At 52.6% G+C, this 23,614-nt stretch overlaps 1 protein-coding gene across 1 annotated transcript in view; it reads left to right on the plus strand.

Annotated features, from left to right (window-relative positions):
• The window catches only part of PTPRN2 (protein tyrosine phosphatase receptor type N2), a 715,790-nt gene that overhangs the window by 297,974 nt on the left and 394,202 nt on the right, over positions 1-23,614 (plus strand). Inside the window, exons 9-10 of the mRNA XM_081800880.1 lie at positions 414-793; positions 20,284-20,370. Of these exons, the coding sequence (XP_081657006.1) occupies positions 414-793; positions 20,284-20,370 (467 nt within the window). The remainder of the gene's footprint in view (positions 1-413; positions 794-20,283; positions 20,371-23,614) is intronic.

Below are 23,614 nucleotides of genomic sequence, written 5' to 3' on the forward strand. Positions count from 1 at the left end.
GGCCTAGGTCAGGATCCCAGGGTCCTGGGATCAAGCCCCGCATCTGGCTCTTTGCTCAGCAGGGAGCCTGCTTCTCCCTCTCCTCCCCACTCGTGCTCTCTCTTGCTCTCTCTCTCTCTCTCTCAAATAAATAAATAAAATCTTAAAAAAAAATAAAAAAAAATAGATGGGAAACACCTACACTGAGTTTATAAAATCAGATTCTTCAGGAAGTTGTATGTGTATGAGACAGAGACAGAGACATGCTTGGCTGAGTGATGCTGATGTGTGAGGCCCTCGTCCTCCCCTTGGTTGAACATGTCCCATCCCGATGGGATTCTGAATATGGCCATGAGAGCGCTACTCCATCCCCTGCCAGGGGCTGCCCACCGACTCCTCCTGAACGTCACCTCACTGAGCCTCTTTTCTGCCAGGTCAGTCGTTTGAGCCTCCAACTCGGGGACCACCTGCAGGATCCTGGGTCCCGACTCTTTCCTGCCACCCCCCTTCTTATGGAGCCCTTCAAAACGGAGATGAAGAAATCAGAGACGCCCAGGATGCCCCCGGCTTGGGAGGAGGAGAGCGCTGGGGTGGAGGACGTGAGGAGTCAGACCTACTCCAAGGAGCGGCTGGAGGGGCTACCTCCCTCAGAGCCCAGGGCGGGCGGCTTTGGCGAGTTCCAGACCTGGGTTCCAGGGCCCTCGCAGGAAGATGCCCGCCTTGGAGCCGGAGCCCAGGGACGCCCCAGTGAAGGCCTGCAGCTGGAGGTCAGGCCTTCCCAGGATGAGGAAGGCTACATTGTGACCGGAGATGAGTAAGTAGAGGCTCTGGTTTTTCTCTCCTGGTGCCCGTCGGGTGGGTGGAGGGGGGCCACTTTCATTCTTGCCTGTCTTAACCCGGAGACACAGGAGGAGGTGTTCCTGGTGTCGTGGGGGCAGGAGGGCAGCCGGGAGCCAGCCGTCTGTCACCCGGTGCTGTGACCTAGGAGCCTGAGCTCGAGGGTGATTCTCTACAGAGCAAACCCCTCCTGGCTGCACCTGCGGCCCAGACTGCGGGGTGCGTGGACGCAGCGGCCCCCGGGGCGTGGGGGACTGGGGTCTGTGTCTGTGCTGCCTCTGGGGCTCCAGCAGTTTTGTCTGCCTCACAGCAAAGCAGTCCAGGTATCGGGACACGAGTCCTCCTTCAGAGGGGGAGACGTGCGCATAGTAATAGGATGCTCCTTCTTCTCTTCTTTCGGATCTGCACATATCGAGGGGCCTCATTACCACAGTGTGTACCCAGCAGGGGGCACGTGGTCAGCCCCATTTTCAGGTCATCACCCTAATGACTGGCTTTTGACACTATGCTCTGTAAAAATGTCGCGTTTTCCTGAAGGAATGGAAGCTGTGTTTCAAAAGAGAAAGCGTATCTGGCTGTGCACGTGCATGTGCGTGCGTGTGTGTGCAGATGTGTGGGGTTCCGCCGTTGCATTATAGTGTTCACTGTCCAGGCGGTTCTTCCTCAGTAGCTCGGAAGCTGCCCACATCCCAGGGATTACGCACGGGGTGGAAAGGGCCGCTCCATTCCTCATGCTGGGTCTGCACGCCGTCTTTCTGCGCTCGCACCTCCCGGCAGAATCCATCAGCAGATAGCAAATTGCATCAGGCAGCTGGAGCTGTATACCGCAATGGGGCGGAAAATATTTAATTTTGAGCTCAGACCACTATCAAAGCCAGCTTTAGACGTAAGACTCTTGAGCTGTCGATGGTGTTTTTATGTGTGTTTTTAGAGAAGTCCTCAGCAGCTGACACTTCAAGCCCGCACCAAAATACCGACTCCGTTTTCTCAAGTACTTTTTGTTGAGACGTGTCCTCCCATTTCTGACCTCTTTGCCTGGATGGTGGGCTCCATGTATTCATGTCTGTTGTCAGGCTCCTTTTTTTAGAGTGGGAACTCCCAGTGGGTGTGTGTCTTTAGAATCACGCCTTACAGAGAAGCGCGCGTGGGACTTGAACAGTGTACCCTGCTGAGGACACAGCTCGCACCGTTGAAGCAAAGCCAAGACACCTCCTCAGTTCCCTTGTGCAGCAAACCGTTCTGACAACCATTCCTTATTCTCACGTGTCCAAAGCCCTTTTGTGGATTTTTCCCTCCCTTGGGAAACATTGCTGCATTGTGTGTGCATATGTGTGTTTATGTCTCTGTGTGTGGTGTGTATGTGTTGTGTGTGCGTGTGTGTGTTGTCTGTATATCTATGTGTGCGTGTGTGTTGTGTGCATTCATCTGTGTGTTGCGTGTGTTGTCTGTAATCATCTGTGTGTATCTGTGTGTGCGTGTGCACATGTGTGTTGTCTGTATTCATCTGTGTGTGCACGTGTGTGTTGTCTGTATTCATCTGTGTATCTGTGTATGCGGTGTCTGTATTCATCTGTGTATCTGTGTGTGCATGTGTGTTGTCTGTATTCATCTGTGTGTTGTGTGTGCGTGCACGTGTGTGTTGTCTGTATTTATCTGTGTATCTGTGTGTGCATGTGTGTTGTCTGTATTCATCTGTGTGTTGACTGTATTCATCTGTGTGTTGTGTGTGTGCACGTGTGTGTTGTCTGTATTCATCTGTGTGTGCATGTGTGCAGTGTCTCTGTATTCATCTGTGTGTTGTGTGTGTGCACATGTGTGTTGTCTGTATTCATCTGTGTATCTGTGTGTGCGTGTGTGTTGTCTGTATTCATCTGTGTATCTGTGTGCGTGTGTGCAGTGTCTGTATTCATCTTGTGTTGTGTGTGTGTGTGCACGTGTGTGTTGTCTGTATTCATCTGTGTGTGCATGTGTGCAGTGTCTGTATTCATCTGTGTGTTGTGTGTGTGCACATGTGTGTTGTCTGTATTCATCTGTGTGTTGTGTGTGTGCACATGTGTGTTGTCTATATTCATCTGTGTATCTGTGTGTGCATGTGTGTTGTCTGTATTCATCTGTGTGTTGTCTGTATTCATCTGTGTATCTGTGTGTGCGTGTGTGTTGTCTGTATTCATCTGTGTATCTGTGTGTGCATGTGTGCAGTGTCTGTATTCATCTGTGTGTTGTGTGTGTGTGCACGTGTGTGTTGTCTGTATTCATCTGTGTATCTGTGTGTGCGGTGTCTGTATTCATCTGTGTATTGTGTGCGTGTGCACATGTGTGTTGTCTGTATTCATCTGTGTGTTGTGTGTGTGCACATGTGTGTTGTCTGTATTCATCTGTGTATCTGTGTGTGCATGTGTGTTGTCTGTATTCATCTGTGTATGTGTGCGTGTGTGCAGTGTCTGTATTCATCTGTATGTTGTGTGCGTGTGCACGTGTTGTCTGTATTCATCTGTGTGTATCTGTGTGTGCGTGTCTGCAGTGTCTGTATTCATCTGTGTGTGCACATGTGTGTTGTCTGTATTCATCTGTGTATCTGTGCGTGTGTGCAGTGTCTGTATTCATCTGTGTGTTGTGTGCATGTGCACATGTGTGTTGTCTGTAATCATCTGTGTGTGCACATGTGTGTTGTCTGTATTCATCTGTGTATGTGTGCGTGTGTGCAGTGTCTGTATTCATCTGTGTGTTGTGTGTGTGTGTGCACGTGTGTGTTCTCTGTAATCATCTGTGTATCTGTGTGTGCGTGTGTGCAGTGTCTGTATTCATCTGTGTGTTGTCTGTATTCACCTGTGTGTGCACATGTGTGTTGTCTGTATTCATCTGTGTGTTGTGTGCATGTGCACGTGTGTGTGCCATGCAAGTTGCTTTGGGAGCCTTCTTTCCGGCCGCCAGGGCATCAGGGGTACGCGGGCCCGAGATGCAGGGGCTCGTGCCCAGCGTGCGGTGAGGTTGCTCGCAAGGAGACACCGCTGCCGCTCTTCCTTCTGGGGTCCTGGGTCTCAGCGGCAGCACGAGGCAGGGTGGATGCCCCACAACAGGCCCAGGAAAGGGGTTCTCATCATTTGAAAGTCTCTTCCAAGTGGCACCCTTGTGTCCCCGTGAACAACAGAGCACGGTGCGTTTAGAGCAGGGCAGTCCGCGTGACCGTCCTCTGCCTCGGGGTGACTCTCCGAGGAAAGTGACCACGTTGTGTGAAAGGCCTGTTGCATTAGCATTTTCTCTTACCCTGTTACAAGAAAACGAGGCCCCTGTTAGGGGCGGGTTTTTCTTTGCCTTCAGAGTTTACTTTCCTGTAGAGCTCTCCTGGGCCAGACCTTTGGGACTTGAATGTTTGCTACAAGCATGGGTCAGAGAAAAAAATCGTTATTGTGGCTCATTTCCCTTTTTCTTTTGCTGCCTCAATTGGATGAAAGGTATATGATGCGGATAACCTGGCTTTGTGTCAATAATTCTTACTCTTTGTCACTACGAGATTATGCTCCCTCCCTCTATAGAGAGAGATTGAGATTTCTGCCTCTGTTATCAGATTAATTGATAATTTGGGATTCTCTAGGGCAAGACTTCACCAGATCTCAGCTTAAGCCTTAATAGATCAGCTATTAATTGACAAGAGTCTGATGCCAGTCTTAAAAGAAAAAGGACGTCTGTATCTGTTTGTCCCCTAAGAAGGAGAAGGAGTGGGACCCATGTCCCGTGTGATCTCCTCACTGACACACGTCCTCCCCGTGGGGCTTAGCTTTGCACTCTTCTGTCTCTTATGCTTTCTGATGGACACAGCGCCGCCTCGTCCTCTGCTGTTTACCTTCTCCCCCTCTTCACACCCTGGATGGACCCTCCAAGACTGGCTGAAGGTCAGGACGGCCATCCCTGTCCTCCAAGAGTGATTTTAGAGGTGTTTCGAGTTCAGAAGGGCTAGCACACGGAAGGTGAATTTGCAGCCAAGGGAGACGTTTGTCTCAGCAAAGGAGAACCCGCATTGTACGTCTGATCAAGAAACGCGTAAGAGCACGTGGCTCTCCGGGTGCGCCTCTCTTACAGACACCCTCATGTTTGGGGTGTAGTCCTGTGGAAGGACATCTGAGTGACCAGACTGGCTTTGGAGAGGCGGGCTCCTGTGGAGGCTGAGCTGTGGGCTGGAGACAGTGACACCACTGTCCTCATCCAGCTTGTGCATGGACCATCAAGAGCCCCGCCGTCCTGCACAGAAGCACCCGGAAGGTCTGCTGCTCTAGCAGAGCTTCGGTCCCCATTTGCTCCTCAGCCTGGAGGGGTGAAGATGGGCCACGGGGCCGGCTGTCGGGGGTGGGGGACTGCACACCAGCGGCGCCTGGGCGGCTGCCTCGCCTCTGCGACGGCACCCTGAGGGCTGCTGGGAAGAGCGGTTGATTTGCGGAGAGCAGCCCTGGGGCAGAGCAGGTCCGTCGTGCTAGATGACGTTAGCCGGGAGCCGTGAACAGAGAGCCATGGAATAACGGAACATGAGTGGAGGGAGAAGGTTGCAGGGCTGGAGCACGGAGACCTCGGGCCAGGGTGGTGGAGGAAAGTGCCGGAAGTGTAGTGGGCCTCTGACGCCCATCAGTGTTCTCAAACGGGCAGGTTGGTCCTAAGTTTTCTCCAGTGTTTTCTTCCCATAAAACTCTTGCCTGGGACACGCCCACCAGCAATATCACAGACGATTTTCTACTAACTGACACATCTCCTGCGTTCACGGGCAGCTTGGTGTGGCCGCCATTCCCAGAGGCTCGGCCCTGACGGGGACTCAGCCTGATGCCTGTTAAGGAGACACCACCCAGACGGCAGGCATGGTTCTACCGTCTCTTCACCGGCGAGCCATAAGGGTCTTGGGAATCCAGGTCTGGAAGAAGGTTCAGCGGTCAGTCCTCTGAGTGTGTGCCAGCTCCCAGAGGTTCGGGCATGAGCCAAAGGAGGCCTTATGCATGGGCAGGCAACCCACTCCCCTTCCTGTCAGACACGTCTTTATAAATCATTTCTCTAAATTGAGAATCAGGTTCCTTTTAGAGCTGTCACAGGAGGAGATTGCTTTTCCCATCACGAACTTGAAGATGTGAAAACCCATATGCTCAGGGGTGACATGCTGTCCCCCGTGAGGTCAGTGTGGTGGGAGGGGAAGGGTCATAGCTGAGCCACGGGGGGCAGTCCAGTCGTCTTCCCCCCGCCTGTGCAGAGACCCCTGGCTGCCCGCGGAGCCCCTCAGAGCTGCACCAGGGCCGTGGGGCCCATGGTGGTTGCAGGGAAGGCAGATGAGGACACGGGGAGCGGGGTGGACCAGTGCCATGGCCTGTTTTCCCTTCCTTGGTGGAGAAAAGAAATCTTCACAGGCTTGTGGACAGATTCTGTAGTTGCGGTGTCTGCAGGTTTTGTTTATTCTGTTCTATCTCAGACCACGTCTCAGATGCTGTGTTTGAACTTTTTGTTCAGAAAGTACGGCTTCTAGGGGTCTTTCTTGAATGTGACAAGTTCACTGCTGTGTCACCACTCATCTCCTTCGTTCGTGTCAAGAGATCATGTGCAGGGTGACGGATTCATTGTCATCTGAGATTTTAGGTATGGGGGCGTATAGCCAACGAGTAAAAATAGTCACATTGGCTTGTATGGTCAACAAGAAGAAGAAAAACCACACATTTCCAAATCTAAAATCCCTGACTGCAGAGTTGGTAGTTGTGGGGGATGTCTGCGACAAGAATGGTGAGCAGTGGTCTCTGAGCCCCAGGTTGTGGCCCAGCTCTGGCCTGTCTGTAGGCGCCCCTGCCTGGGGCATCAGCACGTACTTACTGGGCCCCTGCGATGTGGGGGCCCGGCAGAGGTCCCCAGAGAAGAAAGGGGGTTCAAGACAAGCCCAGTGCAGTTCTCCCTTACGGAGTCAGACACTCTCAGTTTAACTTACGGGCTCTTCTGGAGTTCAGATGAGGCGAGCATATAAAGCTGCAGAGTGAGACTTTATCCAGAGAATGCAAACAGCTTTAACTGAGTGGGTCCCCAAGCCCGCGAGTTAAAGAATCTCAGAACCTGTACCAAAACTTGAACTAGGTTTTTCCTATAAACTTCTCGCCCTGACTCTCCGCCGATTGCCTCCTCCTGTCAGCCACAAAATTCCATCTGCCAAACTCAGCAATTCCTGGCCATCTGCCCTCCCTCTCCCCCCCTCTGCCTGGCGCTTCCTGAAGCCAGCAGCCTTCCCCGTCCACCGGCCGCAGCAGAGGTCTGAGGCCGCTCCGCTCTTCCAAAACCTTCCCAGCCTTCTCGTCCTCGAGGATGCTGCCCTTCCCTTGCTCCGGGGAGCCCCTCCATGCCACCCCTCCTCTTGGGCGTGGGAAAGAAGCCTGAAGCTCTGCATGGTGGCACAGTCATCATCTCCCAGTGCCACGCTTCCTCCTCCGGGGCTCATGCCCGGGGCGGCCCCAGCACCAGCACCACCTTTCCTGCCTCCTCCCAAGCTGTGAGGATCTCCCGACCTGGCCGCTCCTCATCCCCGTCCCCGTCCTGCTCTCGGTGGCCGGCTGCCCTTGCGCTGGTAGCTGCAGGGACCTTTCTTATTTTTGGTCCTGCATCCCCCCACCTTTCCCCAGTCTGTCATGCACGTTGACCCCCAGCCGAATCCTCCATCACCTAAACCTGACTGTGCCCCTCTTTCCTCTTCAGACTTTGTGGTGCTTCCACTGCCCTTGAGGTAGAGGCCCAAGCCGCTGACAGGGCCCCAAGCCCTGCGGGCTCTGCAGACTCATCCTCTCCTTGCTTCCGCACCACGGTGCTCTGCCACGCCCCCCTCCGTCCCGCTCCCGAATATGCAGGGCTGTCACGGGGCCCTGGAAGAGTTCATCCCACTCTGGAGTGCTGTCCCCCGGCACGCACTGCTCCTGAACTTGTCCTTGTCCTGTCCCCGGCGAGCCCTCCCGACGCCCCAGGCTGAGTGAGGGCCCCTCGAAAGCCCTGCCCCTTCTTCTGGAAGCCTTCCCTCTGGCCCCCGGGAAACCACTGAGATTGCAGCGTCGCACACCCCCTCCCGCACGCAGACGTCACACTCCTCGCAGGAGGGGCTGCTCTGGGGGTCTTGGCCCTCCCAGTGCTGCCAGATGATGTGGAGGAACTGGGCGCAAGGGAGGCAGGCTTCTGGAACCATCCGGACATCTGCTCACCAGCTAGTCGAAGAATCACCATGAAGCGGCTTTCGGTAAATTCTAAGAAAATGGATGTAGTTGATGTGAAGGTTCTTCCCAAGGCAGTTTGAGGATCAGGTTGTAACACAAGTCCAAAGTCACACAGTGGAGTGTTTAAAAGTACTGGCAACAAGGCTTTGGCTTCTAAGTAGAGGATCGATTTAGAAACTGCTCCCAGCATGGGTATTGGGGGCACCATCCCTCCCAGACCTACCCTGAAGGAAGCACTGGTACAAAGACCTCTGACAGTCACACCGCAGGCGCCCAGGCCCCTGTCCTGGGACCTGCCCGCCATGTTCCCAAGGCCTTGGGCTCACAAGCCTGGCTTGTCCCCAGGTACCTCGTCCAACAGGCTTCCCTGGCTTTTCAGTTTCCTATTTTTCAAGAGGCAATGGATGGATTTGTTCTCGCTCTTTCTAATGCAAGATTTTGAACATGCACAGAGATAATGGCCCACGCCCAACCTTGCCCCATCCACACCCCCATTTACTCCCACCTCTCATGCTGCTTTCAAACAAGCCCCACTTTCTTGGAAACATTTTGTGAAATAGCTCTAAAATAGAAGGATCCTTCTTTGTAACATACCATCAAGCCTTAGTAGCATCGGGTGTCGAGCCTGCGTTCAGCTCTGTTGTCACATCCACATCAGAATTTTGTTCATTGGCATTTTGGCTCAGGATCCAAATAAGGTTCACACTTTGCACTGGCTGTGTCTTTGATGCCTCTGACTCTGTGGGCCCACTTTCATCTCCTTTGTTGAGGTTAGAGTGATGTGCTGGATTTTGATGTCTGTTATTGGCTGAATTCTAGAACTGGAGGAAATTTCAAACTTGTCTGACCTCTAACTATGGCAGTAGACAGCGTGAGAAAATACCATGGAAGTGCAAATATGGTGGGCGTTAGAAACACTTCCAGGGCATCTTTGACCAAATGGCTTCTGAGTTGGCTTGGCCATGTCTAGCCTGTGGGAAGACATCCAGAAGAGATGATGCCAGGCCAGGAAGGGGCTCTTTCATGGTCTTGGACTGTGGTGAGCCCCCTTTCTCACATCTGATGCTCTCTGTTGTGGCAAAGTGTGAAATTGGTGGTTGGGGTGGGGAACAGGGAGAAAAAGGAAATATTGGAAGAGCCCAGCCCACTCTGACCAAACCTGGAACTTGGACATTGAACACTCTGTCTGCTCCATGCTTGTCCTTAGAGTCTGACTCCTACAGGTTAGTTCTGCAGCTCAGCCTAGGTGCTTGAAATGCAAGAGGGTCTCAGAAAGTTCTGACGATGCTGGGACTCTTTGGGCCGCAGTGACATCTGATGGCAGCAAGGTCACCATCAGTACCTGTCTCTACGTCTGTGTCTACACCTACATCTCCATATGTACACCTGCATCTACACCACATCCACATCACCTACCCGTGTCTGTACCCGACTGCATCTCCGTCAGTCTCTGTACGTCTACACCTACACTGATATGTCTGCATGTGCACCTGCAGTGCATCTGCATCGTCTACCTGGATCTCTATCTCTCTGTGTCCATCTGTATCAGTATTTATGTATCTCTATCTATACCTGCATCTATATCACTGATCTGTATCAATATCCGTATTGCTTCTGCATCTAGACTTTCACCCGCATCCACAAATGTACCTCATCTGATCACACATATCTATATCTGTACCCACATGCACTTGCATATCTCCATGTCTACACCTGTCTGCACCTGATCTACACTCACCTTCATGCTATATTGTTGGTTTCAGCTGTGTCCTCTCTGTCTCGCTGCCCGTGTGTCTGCATCCTCACCTTCTCTGGCGGTTATGTCCGTACATCTCTGTCATCGTGGCTGCACAGCCTGGTTTGGTATTGGACTTCCATAATTGTTGGGGAAGCTTTGCTTTTTCTCTTCAGGAAAAAAGTCCATAGTAGAACTCTCCAGGGACCTTCAGAGCCTAAACACGGCAATTGATTTTTGAAAAGTGTCATCTGCTTTATAAGTTGACCTCCAATTAAATCTGTCTGAGTTAAGCAGTTTAAATATCACTTCTACATGGGAGGGAGTAAGAACAAGGGAGAAAAATATGAAAAGAAGAGACTTGCTAAGCTGTCAAAACAGAAGTAAACTGCAGATGACAAATGAAGGCAGAAGGAAAAAGAAGAATGGGGAAAAATAGTGTCCTAATGTAGCTCGTTTGTGGAATATTGACTTCATTGAGACAATGACTTAAAAAAATAGGAGTGTCTTACTAGAAGAGCTGGCCACGGGTTACTGAATTCCAGCACACCCTCCTATATTCTAACTGTGCAGAAGGGCCGTTCAAGCTTCAGATAAATTGTACGGCTGTTACTTCAAGCTCTAGAGTGGGCAGGTGGGTGGGAAGGAAATCATGTTCCAAAGAGAACAGCATTTGCAAAGGGCCTGCATCAGGAGTAGCATAGACATTTGAGGAGCTGAAATAAGGCCGGGGGAAGGTTGGGGCAGTAAGCATGAGAAAGGCTGGCCAGGCCTCAGGGCCCCAGCAAGGATTTGGGTCCTTGCCCCCAGCAGACATGGGCCACCACTAGAGGACAAGCGGGCAAGTGGTGTGGTCAGAGTCCCACTCTCCCAGATCCCTCTGCTGCTGAGTGGAGAAGAGATGATGAAAGGTGGGTACAGTGGATGGAGGGACACTGGTCAGCAGGTGTGCTGGCCACGGGGCCATTCCCTCAGCTCTCCTTTCTGTCTCTGCACTGTGAGGCTGAGCTGCAAAATGTTGTCTGTGCTAGGAGCTGGCCTGGACAACTCACTACAGTTCCCAGACTATTCTACCCTTTGGGCTTTTGGCAAGGTTCCAGCAGGCTTCACTACCATTCCTGCCATGCCCACTCTGTTGAGTTTTTATCATGAATGGATGTTGAATTTTGTCATGTGCTTTTCCTGCTTCTACTGAGATGACCATGACTTGTTATCCTTCATCTTGTTAATGTGGTGTGTCACACTGTTCGATTTGCAGATGTTGAACCATCCTTGCATCCTTGGAATAAATCCTACTTGATCATGGTGTGTGATCCTCTTAATGTATTGTTGAATTTGTTTTGTTAATATTTTATTTATGGATTTTGCATCCGTGTTTCATCAGGGATATTGTCCTGTAGCTTTCTTTTCTTGTGGCATCCTTTTCTGACTGGTATCAAGATAATGCTGGCCTCGTAAGATGAGTTTGGAAGTGTTCCCCCCTCTTCTGTTTATGGAAGAGTTTGAGAAGGATTGGTACTGATTCTTCTTAGGATGTTTGGTAGAACTCATCTGGTCCTGGGCTCTTCTTTGTTGGGAGGTGTTTGTTTACTGGTTTAGTCTCCTTACTTATTGGCATCTTCAGATTTTCTCTTTCATCACGGTTCAAGCTCCATCAGCTGGATGTTTCCAGGAATTTACCCTTTCTTCTTGGTAGTCGTTTTGTTGGCAAATAATTGTTTTTAGTTGTTTCTTAGGACCTGTTGTATTTCTGTGGCAGTAGTCATAATGTCTTCTCTTTCATGTCTGATTTTATTTATTTAAGTTTTTTTTTTCTTGGTAAGTCTAGCCAAAGGTTTATCTGTTTTATTTATCTTTTCAAAGAAAACCAGCTCTTAGTTTCATTTATCTTTTCTATTGTCTTTTCAGTCTCTATTTCATCTTTTCTGATCTTTATTATTTCCTTCCTTCTGCTAGCTTTGGCCTTCATTTATGCCTCTTTTTCTAGTTTCTTGAGTTGTAAAGTCAGGCTGTTTATTTGAGATCTTTCTTTTTTCTTAATGCAAGCATTCATCACCATAAGAATGCCTCTCAGAACTCTGTTCTACGTCCCACACATTTTGGTGTGTTACATTTCCAGTTTCACTTATCTCAGGTATTTTTTATTTCTTCTTTGACCCATTGGTTGTTCAGGAGTATATCATTTAATCTCCATATATTTGTGAATGTTCAAGTTTTCTTCTTATAATTGATTTCTAGTTTCATACCATTGTGGTCGGAAAAGATGCGTGATATGATCTCAGTCTTCCTAAATTTATTAAGATTTGTCATGTGATCTGTCCTATCATGTGATCCATCCTGGAGAATGTTCCATGTGCGCTTGAGAAAAATGTGTATTCTGCTGCTATGGGGTGGAAAGTCCTTCATGTATCTGGTCTCTGCTGTTATTATATTGCTGTCTATTTCTCCCTTCAGATATGTTGGTATTTGTTTATGTGTTTAGGGGTTCCTATGTTGGATGCATAAATATTTACAAATGTTATATCCTCTTGATGAACTGACCTCTTTATTATTATATAATCATCTTTTGTGTCTCTTGTTAACAATCTTTGCCTTAAAGTCTGTTTTGTCTAACATAATTTTATCTACCTCTGGTTTCCCTTTTCATGGATTATCTTTCTTCATCCCTTCACTTTAAGTCTGTTGGTGTCCTCAGTGCTGAAGTGAGTCTCTTGTAGGCTGCATGGAGTTGGGCATTGTTTGTTTTTTCCCTATCCATTCAGCCACCTGTGTCTTTGATCAGAGATTTTAGTCCATTTACATTTAAAGTAATTACTGATAAGTATGGGCTTCATTTTGCCATTTAGTAAATTATTTTCTGGCTGTTTGGCGATTCCTTTGTTCCTTTCCCTTTCTTTCCTCCTCTGTGATTTGATGATTTTCTATAGTGGTGTGCCTACATTTCTTTCTCTTTCTCTTTTGTGTACATATTATAGGCTTTTGCTTTGTGGTTACTATTAGGCTTACATGAAATACCATATGTTTAGAACAGCCTGTTTCAAGCTGATAACAACTTTGAATGTGTACTAAAGCTCTACATTTTTGTACTGCCTTCCTCATTTTATCTTTCTCATGTCAATACTTTCCATAAAACTAACTCTAAGACATTGTGTCTTAGATTTGTATTAAGCTGTTGGCAAATATTTTTTCCAAAAATGTAGGGAAATAAATATACTTGTGGTGAGAAGTATAGTCTCATCTTGAAGTTGTTGGAATACAACAGTTTTTCACCAGTTGATTTTTTTTTACCTGTGAAGAGTTGGTGTCTGTCAACAACTTTACTAGAAAGAGTAATTCAGGGTTCTGGCACCTCCAGATGAATTTGCATGTATTCTAGAAGCCTGTGGGCTCAGCAGTCAGAAGAATCAGTTTGGTTGCACAAATTACCATGAGCTCACTCACTCATTCTCCAGAAGACATTGGGTTTTATTTCTCTGCAGGAAAGAAAGGTGATACTGAATCAAGGTTGAGATTTTGAATCATGGCAGCTCCTCTCTCATTTCCCCCATGAGAAATGTCTTTTCTCTACATTGGGGAGAATTCCTATGGGTTAACAAAAGAATAACTAGCTTATAAGATTATTTAAATAGAATAAATATTGTTATTTGTTAAAACAGTATATAGGGATAGCTAGAATAATTGGGGAATCCCATGAAAACCTCATTTTATCCATTGGTTTAAAATACCTCATCAAAAAAGTTTGTATCAGAGTTGACTGATATCATTTTGCAATCCATCAATCATTTAATTCCCTACCTTTGGTAAATTTTTGAATGAATAGTAAAGTATCCGAAATCAGGAAGTAAAGAAGCAGAAGCACAAACGGTCAGCTCTTGAACATAGAGTCCTAGACGTGGGTGTCTGGTTGGCAGGACCGTCTGGGTCCGTAAGAAAGAGACAGTAACACTGTTGCCAAAACAGGACCTGGAGGAATGATGCGTGCAGACACTCTGCAGCTTAGTTAAGGTAAAACACAGGGAAGGATGCAGCTGTAAGTTACCTGGGCTTGCCCCGTAGTTTGGAAGCCCGCATCACACCCTCACTGATGAGTAACGTTTAGGTTTTGGGACTTACTGGTGGCATGTCCTGGAGCTTGAATTATTTTCTCTAATCTCAGTTTCCAGTCCTTTAAAATGAGGTTCACGACAGTACCTTCCTGACGGGTCTGTTGTGTTACGTGAGAGTGTTGTGTGGGTCTCAGCACGGTGGCAAGCATAAGGAGAACCTTCAAGGTCTTCCACGGCCCCTGACATTTCTCACCTGAAGTTATTGCCACTACTCTTTTGTTAGGGTGGCTCTCCACAACTCCTTCACCGTCTGACATAACCGTTTTTCTAATTTTTCATCTGTCCTCTCATTCCCATGGTGATTTCAGGGCACTGTGGGAGTCCACACACTGTGCATGGCATGGAGGCCATCGGGGAAATGGGGGTACTGTTGCTTCTCCTGTGGCCTTCCCATCAAGTGAGTGGTGTGAATGCTTCAGATTTTCTCCTGTTTTGTTGCTTTAGTAGGTCCCTAGGGGCATCTGACTTTACAACGACTCCGCAGTCGTGTTAACATGTGGCTGTGATTCAGAGAGGAAAAGCATCAGAGCAGATAGCTCTAGCTTCTGCGAACCCTCTCGGCCGCTAGATGTCGAGGCAGGCGGTGAGGGCCGAGCCGCCGGCACGGCTTGCGTCTCTCCCTCCACGGCAGTATCGGGTGTCCCGGTGATCAGGGTGTCACCAACACACAGATGAAATTGCACGTGCCATATCCGTCCATTGATTTTTGAGATTAACTCCAACTGCTTTCTAAGGAAGTTCAGACCATGAAATGACAGATGATGGCCATGTATTTTAAAAATAAAATAGAAATAACTGCATGCTCATTTTGAGCACAATCTTACTGGTCTAACTATTGACCGGACCCGCTATCGTCGTAAGCCATTTGTGCTTCGTGCTCCAGCCCGGGCAGCGAGCCGTGGCAGCCCTCGGGAGGGGCTACAGCACCCGTCAGCAGCTGGTGTGATCAGGGGTCTCCTTGGGAGGCAGGAGGGCTCCTACACGTATCCTGGCAGATTTCATCACTATCTTTAAGGCGTTTTAAATAATCATGCTGCGGATACAAGTGTTAACTGTATGCATTGTGGGGTGAAGGAATGTAGGGTCATTAGACACTCATGAGGCCTAAGTGGGGCTGGGACTCATGATAAAGCCTCTGGGCTCCCCATCGCCTAATGTCAACCTTTGGTTTAAAATAGGCTCGAGCACAGAATTCATGGAATCTGGTAGTAAACTTGGTTGGGAAGCTGGTTTATGTCCAGCATGGGACAGTAGGCTCTGGAGGTAGAAAAACATAAGATGTAGTTTGTGCCCTCACTGAGTGTGCAGTTTGGAGACAGGAAGAGGATTAAAACGTGTGAAATAATTAAGAGAGCTTCCGTAATAGGTGGTGGCCTCGGGGCTTCTACATCAAAGCAGAGGGAGTTTTAGGAAAAGGAGGGAGCTACGTGGGCCCTCTGGTTAGAATGAGTGAGGCCTGGTTGGTGGCCAGGATGAGGGGAGGAAGCACTTTGGGCCATTGTGGGTGTGGGGCACACGATGGGGGGTGGCTGGACCGGCTGGAGCTGAGGGTCAGTGGGAGGAGGGGGAGTCTCGGGGCAGGCAGGGGGCCCTGGTAGTGTCGATCCAGGAGTGCACGTCATCACCACAACCCTCGCTGGTTTTAGTGCCAGTGCTCCTCTTGGTGAGCACGTCGGTATGTGTGGACGTGTACACCTGTTCCACTGTCTCAAGCACACGCAGGTGTGTGTGCACACCTGGGGAGTCTCCCGTGTCTGCAAGGTGTGTGTGTGCACACCGGAGTCGGTGGTGTGTGTGCACACCTGGGGAGTCCTTGCTGTCTTCTGATGCCTCCTGTCCCAGGCCATGTGGGTTCACTTTGCAGGGCTCTGGCTCCGAGTCCGTTCGCAGAGCACAGGGCTGGAGGGAGGCCATCAGGGAGACCAGTGTTTGTGGTCCCACAGTCGCAGGGAGGCCCCCGCGCGTCTCCTGCTGGCAGCGTCCTCCGAGCGGCACAGAAATGTTTGCAGGCAAAGCACATCCTGAGTGACCGCAGGAAGGAAGATGCTTCGGACCATCCAGCCTGGCCTGCTGACTCTCCCATGAAGGACCAGGACAGCAAGTTGGGTGGGGCCGCGGGGGCACCTCAGTGCATGTGGCATTGAATGGAGCTTCATTTTCCCTACTCCTCACCTGGTAATTGTCACCTGAGGGCCCATTTTCCTAGATTGAGCTGTCATTCCACTCCGGGCTGCGTGCCTGATGCCGCCCCTTCAAATGAAGCCCCTCGCTTGGCCATGTACATGTATTCCTGTCATCCGTTCAAACTCTCGGAGATAGAAGGGTGCTGGGCTGAGACCCTGTGCTCTGCTACTCTGAGCACACCTGTGCTCAGATACGGGACGGAGCCTTGTGTCACCTCCGTCCCGAGGATTTGCAGGGACGTTCTGTGGTCACACGGGACATTCAGGGGTGGGGGTGGAAAGGGGGTAGAGTGGGCAGTCCCACATCGCTGGGGCCACCACACAGGTGTGTTTCCAGGGTGTCTGCCCAGTGCCCGGGGGCACGTTCTGGCAGCCGGGACCCCCTCTGCACAGACAGGATTTCTCTGGGCGACCCCTTTGAGCTGTTTCTTTCAGGCGCGTTCCGCTTGCCCATCCCCCGGTGGACCGTGCTGGCTCCTCTCTGGGGTCTACCGTCTGGTGGGTTAAATTTGCACGTTCTGTTCCACTTTCTGGAATTCTAGTGTTCTAAGTCCACTGGCTCTGTAAACAATTCGTATTCACCCTATGAATTTTTTGACAACTAGCAGACTACCTCCTCGGTCCCACTGTTTCCTCCGCACTTTGATGCCTTTGTAGATAACACGTTCACCCACTCGTCATCTGTGCGGGTTGAGCGACTAGCTCTGGTCTCCGACTGGCGTCCCCTCCGGGCTCACGTGACTGACCCTGAGCACGACCTCACTCATCTCTGTCGTAGATCGAGGAGGAGCACCCCAAGTGCAACACTTCAGGCCCTGCTGTCTCTCGGGTGACCATCAGGCCGCATTGTGGGGGCCCCCTCGATGCTGCCTTTCAGACCCTTGCCCTCCCCAGCGCCCACTGAAGGCTGGAGCCTGGGCGCCCAACAGGCCCCTTCTTGGGGAATAGGCGGTGGAAATGGGCGGGAAAGGAGGACAGAAGGTCCTCCTGGTTCAAGGGCAAGCGACTGCTTTTTGATTGTGAAATTACACAGAAAACTACCCTGAGAAGCCGCTGACAGAGAACGCACCAGGGCCCTCCCTTGAGAGAGGGGTGAACAGAGGCGCGTCCTTGCGGGTCTGGGGAGGGGCCCGGGTCAGTTTCCACACGCGGCCCTGCTAGGAGAGGTGTTGCCGTGAGGCTGGAATCAGTTGTTAGTAATAAAGAGTCCAGGGCTGGAGAGCCGTTTGGGGTTTGAGGGGCTTTTATGCCCATTGTCCTTGATTTACACGGTAACTCTTGTCAGCTAGGTGGGACTCCTTTAATAACTTACGTTTTAATGATTTTCAGCGTGATACGTTTTGACATCTTCCTGTGTATTCACACATTTGTTCCGTTCACACACGCATCACATCTGCTCGTGTCCGTGTGCGGGGCGGCTGGTGCCGTGGCCAAAGCCCACACCCACACGGCGAAAGCCTGACCACCGCCCCGGGCCGCACAGGAGCCTGCGGCTGGGTCGCATGGGCGGCGCCGGAGGGGCGGACGAGCTGCCCCGTCCAGGTCTCACCTGGCTGCATTCATCGGCCTGGCCTGGGAGGCCGGCAGGGAGGCACCGAGCAGGGAGCCCCCAGGCTGGCTGCAGGTGCGGTGGGGGCCGGCATCAGGCTCCGTGGTCCCAAGTGCTGGGAGTCCAGGGGAGCTGCTGGGGCGGGGCCCGAGGAGGCAGGGTCTGTGCCCTCGGCGGGGGTCTGTGAAGCAAGGCTGTGTCCTGGCTGGGGTCTGGCCTGGGGTACGTGGGCTGCGTAGGTGAGGGTGGCCCTGGTTCGCTGCAGGCCTCATCACGTCCCGTCACTCGCGTCTGCAGATGCTGGTTGTCCACCCGCCTACACTGCGTCTGGGGGGCCTGGTTACAGGAAGAGCGGCCCATCTGAGAGCCGCGGGGGCAGGGGCACCAGAGCTCTGCCACGAGGGCCTCCAAGGCCCTGCTGTGTCGCTGGTGCCCACGTCCCGGATTAGGGCTCTGCGGCTGTCGTTCTTTCTCCACATCTGACTTGTAGTGAACACGCCTTCCTGGCATTGCTGCTCTCCTGTTCCTGAGTCTGCACATAGCACCGTGGCCTTTCCCCCACGTGGCTCGAGGTCCCTGCACACTTGGTTTAGACACAGGCCTTCTTGGGGCTCTGGGCTGGCTGATGAAAAGCGAGCTCCAGCCTGCAGCTCCGGGTGGACAGGCAGGGAGTGATGATGAAGACACAAAGGTTCCAGGTGGACCCCTTCCCCCGTCGGTGTCTCACCTTCTCGTGGGCCCGAGCGTGGGCTCTGCGAGATGCCCAGGGGGGTTTCTAAGTCAGGTCGGGTGACGAGGTAAAAGGGTCCACTTCCACACCACGTGCACACACTGACCTGAAAATGTGTTCTAATTTTACAGCATGATGTGAAAAGCCCCTGTGTTAGGAGGCTTGTAGGACTTGTCTGTCCTTCCTGGAAGGGTCCCCAGCCCTGGGCATCTCGCTCTTTCCCGGGAAGCGGGATGGAGGGGCAAAGGCCCTGATCGCAGACCCGCGTCGGGCCTCTCCTTTCTCACTTTAGGGCAGAACAGCACCCTGCAGGTTGGCAAGAGATCTAGAACAACGGGTGAGGCGTGGAGAGCAGGCCCGGCTGTGGGTAGAGAGCCTCCTGCAGAAACCGGCGTCCCTAGGAAGAAGTCCAGTTCCTGTCCCCACTGAGAGAAGGTGGTGGGGGGCGGCTTGGTGCCGTGGCTCCTTACCAGCCTCCCCTTAAGGGCGGGAGTGTCCGTCCCGCTGTGGCTGCATGTGCCCGGGACACCCCAGGACAGTTGTGGGGCAAGCGGCAACTCCTGACGCCAGCCCGCTTCTCTGTCTCTACCTGAGGCCTCCAAGGGCCCTCGACTCCTCCTTGCTGGCTCTGTCCCTCCGGATTCCTGCTTTAGCCATTCTCTGAAGGCCGCTTTCCCCAGCTGCTCCCAGCTCAGATGCTCAGTGTGGGCTCTGTCCGTTAGGATATGTCCACAGGAGAATTTCCTTCCCACGGCTTCTCCATCTCACATGCTCCTGGGTCACCTCCTGGTGCCACGACACACCTGTGGCCTCTCCCAAGCCTGCAGGCCCCCCTGCACCCTCCTGCCCAGTCCTGGTTTCCTGGATCCTGGTTGGCTCCTCCTTGCACCCTGCACCCCATCGGCTCTTGGAGTTGCACTGACCCTGGATGCTTCCCTACTCACCCCTGTGCATGTCCTCCTCCTACGAGGACTCCAGTGACATTGGATTCGGAACCACCCTGATGACCTCCTCTCAGCATGACGGTCAGCAGTGACCTCTTTCCACGTAAGGTCACATTCTGAGGTTCTGGATTTAGGACTGAACATGCGAAGCTTGGGTGACAGCTCAATCCACAGCAGCACTTGTCTTTGCCGCCCATGTGCTGCTCGAATGCAGGCCCCCGGAAGGCAGGGCCCGGTCTGTTTGTTGCTGCACCTAGCCCGTCTCCTGTCACCTTGGCCAAGGGCACGAGAGGTCGGCCGGGATGACGGCGGTGGCTATGCACCAGCTTTTATATGACGACATAACGGAATATTCTCTGGAATGCTGCTAATAGGGTTTCACGGGCCGGCGTGGCTCACACAGCTGCGTGTTGGGATTCAGGACTTGTCGCTGGAGCTCTGAGCCGCACGGTTACGGTGGAGCCGGGCCCCCCGCGGGCCTGGGGCGCATCGTCCTGGAGCACCCCGCCCCCCAGGGGGTCACTGCGCGGTGCCCCTCTGGTCTCCATGGTTACCTTCAGATGTGTCCCGTTCACATCCCTCTCATGGCACATCGCTCATTTTAGAAACAAGCCCATTTAAAAATGTGTTTCCTTTGTACATTTGACGCCCATCCTGAAACTCGATTTTCAGCATCTGCTTCCCCTCGGTCTCCCATCTTTTCTCTCTCCTTCCTGTCTGGCCTCCCCTCCACCCCCCTATTATATTTTTTATTGAAGGCTGAGCTGAGCCGTGGCTGCATCACGGGCCCATTACACTTCTAACAATTCCATTTGCACTGTATTGTTTGTCTCATTGCTGGGAAATTCAGGTGATTCATCATGCCTGAAGAAGCACCTGATCCCAGCTGCCCTGAGAGCCTGGTCACTATGTGACAGGAATGCACAGACGCTGAGGTGGGGGCAGGGGGGATGCGCAGCTTCTCAAGTGTTGATGAGTTCCATTTTGTAACGCTGCCCCCCGCTCTCCTCAACAGCCCCCTGAGCCCAGAGAAGGGGAAGGAGCTGATGGAGAGCATCGCGCGGCTCCTGGAGGTGCCGATGAGTGTCTTCCCAGACATCGCGTGAGTGCCGGGTGCGGGGTCCGGGGCTTTTAGTCTCCACTCACATCAGGTTCCGTTTCATAATTGGTTTGCAAGGGAAAGAACGGTGTGCTTGGGGTTCTTGTTAATTACACCAGAAACAGTTCAGGAGAGAGATGGGAGGAAAATTCCAGGTGGGTTTGGTAAGTTATTTAAGTGCAGCTGAAACCGGACTGTAATTGTGAGAATTATAATCTGCTGGAAGGACAGGGCCCACTGGGGCTGCGGTGCTCAGCCCTGCTGCACCTAGAATTGCCTGGGAGGCTCTAGAACATTCCGGTGCCTGGGCCCCACCCCGCTGCAGATGAGTCCGAGCCCAGGGATGGTGCGTGTCCATGAGAAGTCAGCACTTAGGGAGTGCCTCCAGCCTGCACACCCTGCCACGTACTTGCCGCACCACGTCCCCCGAGCACGACCAGCCTCTCTCGTCATCAGGGGCAGGCTGGAGGCAGATTCGGTGGCGCTGGAGACCGGGGGGAGGTCCGGACGCGGAGGTCAGCCCAGAGAGCCGTCTCGGGACGGATCAGTGGTGTGTTGTGAGCCACTCAGGCCTGGAAATAAGAGGCTCAGCCGAGCTATCTGTTGATGCAGACGGCTGGCCCGGGGCCTTCAGTCCTGGAAATACAGTATGACCGTTGGCAAGTCTTGCCACTCGGTGGGACTGTCTAAGCTCTTTCCCTGTGGCTCTTAGCTCATTTGGAAGTTCATCATCCTTTATCTTGAGTAGAAGGGAGCCAGAAGTTGGGAGAGAGGGGCCAGGCCGAGTCCTCGTCTTAACAGTAAGCCCAGATTCACTTCCTTGGGCTCCTTGCCGCTGACGACGGTCTAGCCCGTCTCTCCGACTAATGAGGGCTCCTGTATCATCTCTGCACCAGCAAACGGGACCGTCTACAAGATGCAGCTTTTCTTTCTTTCTTTCTTTCTTTCTTTCTTTTTTTTTTTAAAGATTTTACTTATTCATTTGACAGAGAGAGAGGGAACACAAGCAGGGGGAGCGTCAGGCAGAGGGAGAGGGAGAAGCAGGCTCCTCGCTGAGCAGGGAGCCCAACCTGGGGCTCAATCCCAGGACCCCGGGATCATGACCTGAGCCAAAGCAGACGCTTAACCAACTGAGCCACCCAGGCGCCCCAAGACGCAGCTTTTCATTCAACAGATGTTTACAGAACACCGGGCCAAGGTGGAGCAGAGAACATGACATTCCAGCAGAAATGGGCACAGAGCAGAGCTGGTAAAGTTCAGGCAGCCCTAGTTCACGTGGAAGCAAAGGGCCAGAGGCTGTGAGGTCTGGAGAGCAGGTGCCCGGCTGCCTCGAGGCAGGAGGGACTGTGTGCCCCACGTGAACAGGCAGGGCAGCTCGGGTGGGCCCCAAGGCCCTTGTGAGGAGTGTGACATTCCTTCCGTGGGCTGGCAAGCCACCAGAGACTTTACATGAGGAGAGCATGTTTCTCTTACAAGGACACAGGAGGAGGCTCAAGTGCCTTGGGGCCGCTGAGGTTTCTAGATGAGTGTTGGTTGTCCCGACCCCATGCCAGATGGGGTTTCGGCCTTGGAGAGGTAGTCACGAATGTGGGAGGAGCTGAGAGATTGGGAGACACCCACATGTGACTATGTCATTACCCGGTCAGCTGAGCCACACACCGGCCCCGTGGGAGCAGCTTTTATTCCAGCCTGTCATTTCAGACGCCCTTGAGAACTGTCCTTTGTCCAAGCACATTCCCTCCCATGCAGAACCGCATGCCAGGTGTATGCAGGCGTCTGCGGAAGGGGCATGGCTGCTGGACTCGGGAGTTCAGCGTGAACACAGGAGGCCCACCCAGGCCTTTTGCCCAGGGCATGTGTCTCGGGTGCCGTTAAACAGATCGCACGCAGAGAGAGCCAGTCCTGACCTGGTGGCGCCGACCGTTCCCTTCAGAGAAGCAGAGGGAAATTTCCCCAGTATGCCTGCACCCCACACGTGGCTAGTCATCTGCAGTCTTCACCTCTGGACCCCAAGGTCGGGGGTCACAGCGGTCCCTGACACGTTCACATCAGGCACCCAGCGCAGGACTTGCGGAGTTCGGGCCTGGCACCCACACCGCGCCCGCCAACCAGGGCGGGGCGGTCCTCGCCCCTCCGTCCACAAGTAGGAGACACTGAATGTGGCCCACGAAATTCAGCTGCTGGTGCCAGGGACATGTTGCTGTTGAGGGAGTGAATGAATGAATGAGTGCCTCCTTCATTAGAGGGAAGAATGTCCCGGGAGTGATTGGAAGGCAGTAAACAACAAGACTTCACATCTCCAGGGGGAGCTCTGGGAGGGGCCGGGGTGGCCTGAGCTTCTGGAGAATGTTAACACAGCTCAGACCCGTTATTGAGAACATTAGACAAAAAAGTAATCACACGGAGAGGCTTCAGAGTAAAACGTGGCCTGGCCCCACTGGCGACTGTATTTATTGAATTTTCATTATTTCCCTCTGCGCTCTGGGGTGAGTGAGCACCAGATAGAAGGCAGAGGTCCCCGCACACAGAGGCCTTGCGCTTCCTGGAGCCTCGGCCCCCCGCCGCTGCTTGCTTGTTGGAAGTCGGGGTGTGTGTACCTCGTGACCTGGGCTCCATGCTGCTGAGAGAGAGGGGTTTGGGAGGAGGGGTGTCCTCGGGACAGGCGGGAGCACGGTGGGCTGGGAGCCTCAGGAACAGCCGTGGAGCTCTCCAGCCCGAAGTGGGTCAGGTGGGTGTGACCCAGAGCCCACCACCGAGGAGGGGAGCTGCCCTTGGGCTAGGCTGGAAGCCCCCATGGTGGCCTGCCTCATCACCCACCCCCAGGGGCAGGCCCCGCACATGAGCCCCCCGAACGCTGTAGGACTGAGCCTTTCACATAACTGGCGGCCACTGACCACGTGTCCACGACTTTTCCAGCAGTGAGAAGTTTCCTGTTGAAGGAAGGTGTCTCCCAGAGAGAATGGGACACGGGTGTCCGAGGTCAACAAGCATGTTTAGCCCATCTTCTGTCCTGCCCCACGGTTTCTGCATTGCCCACCTGTCACCTCCCTTTCTCCACATCCTCAGCCAGGCTCATTGGCCTCTAAGAGTCTCAGGGCAGTGGTGGGAGGCCCAGAGGCCAGGGCGAGGCCAGGCAGGCTTCCGGACAGGAGAGGCCTCTGGTGCGGGCTGGGGGTGGGGGTGTCAGGACTGGAGGGGCTTCTGGTCTGGGGGAGGGGCATCTTCTGGAGGGGGCATCCAGCGGGAG

The sequence above is a fragment of the Leptonychotes weddellii genome, chromosome 12 (genome assembly GCF_054177405.1).
Source record: "Leptonychotes weddellii isolate Sample4059 chromosome 12, ASM5417740v2, whole genome shotgun sequence".
Classification (NCBI taxonomy): domain Eukaryota; kingdom Metazoa; phylum Chordata; class Mammalia; order Carnivora; family Phocidae; genus Leptonychotes; species Leptonychotes weddellii.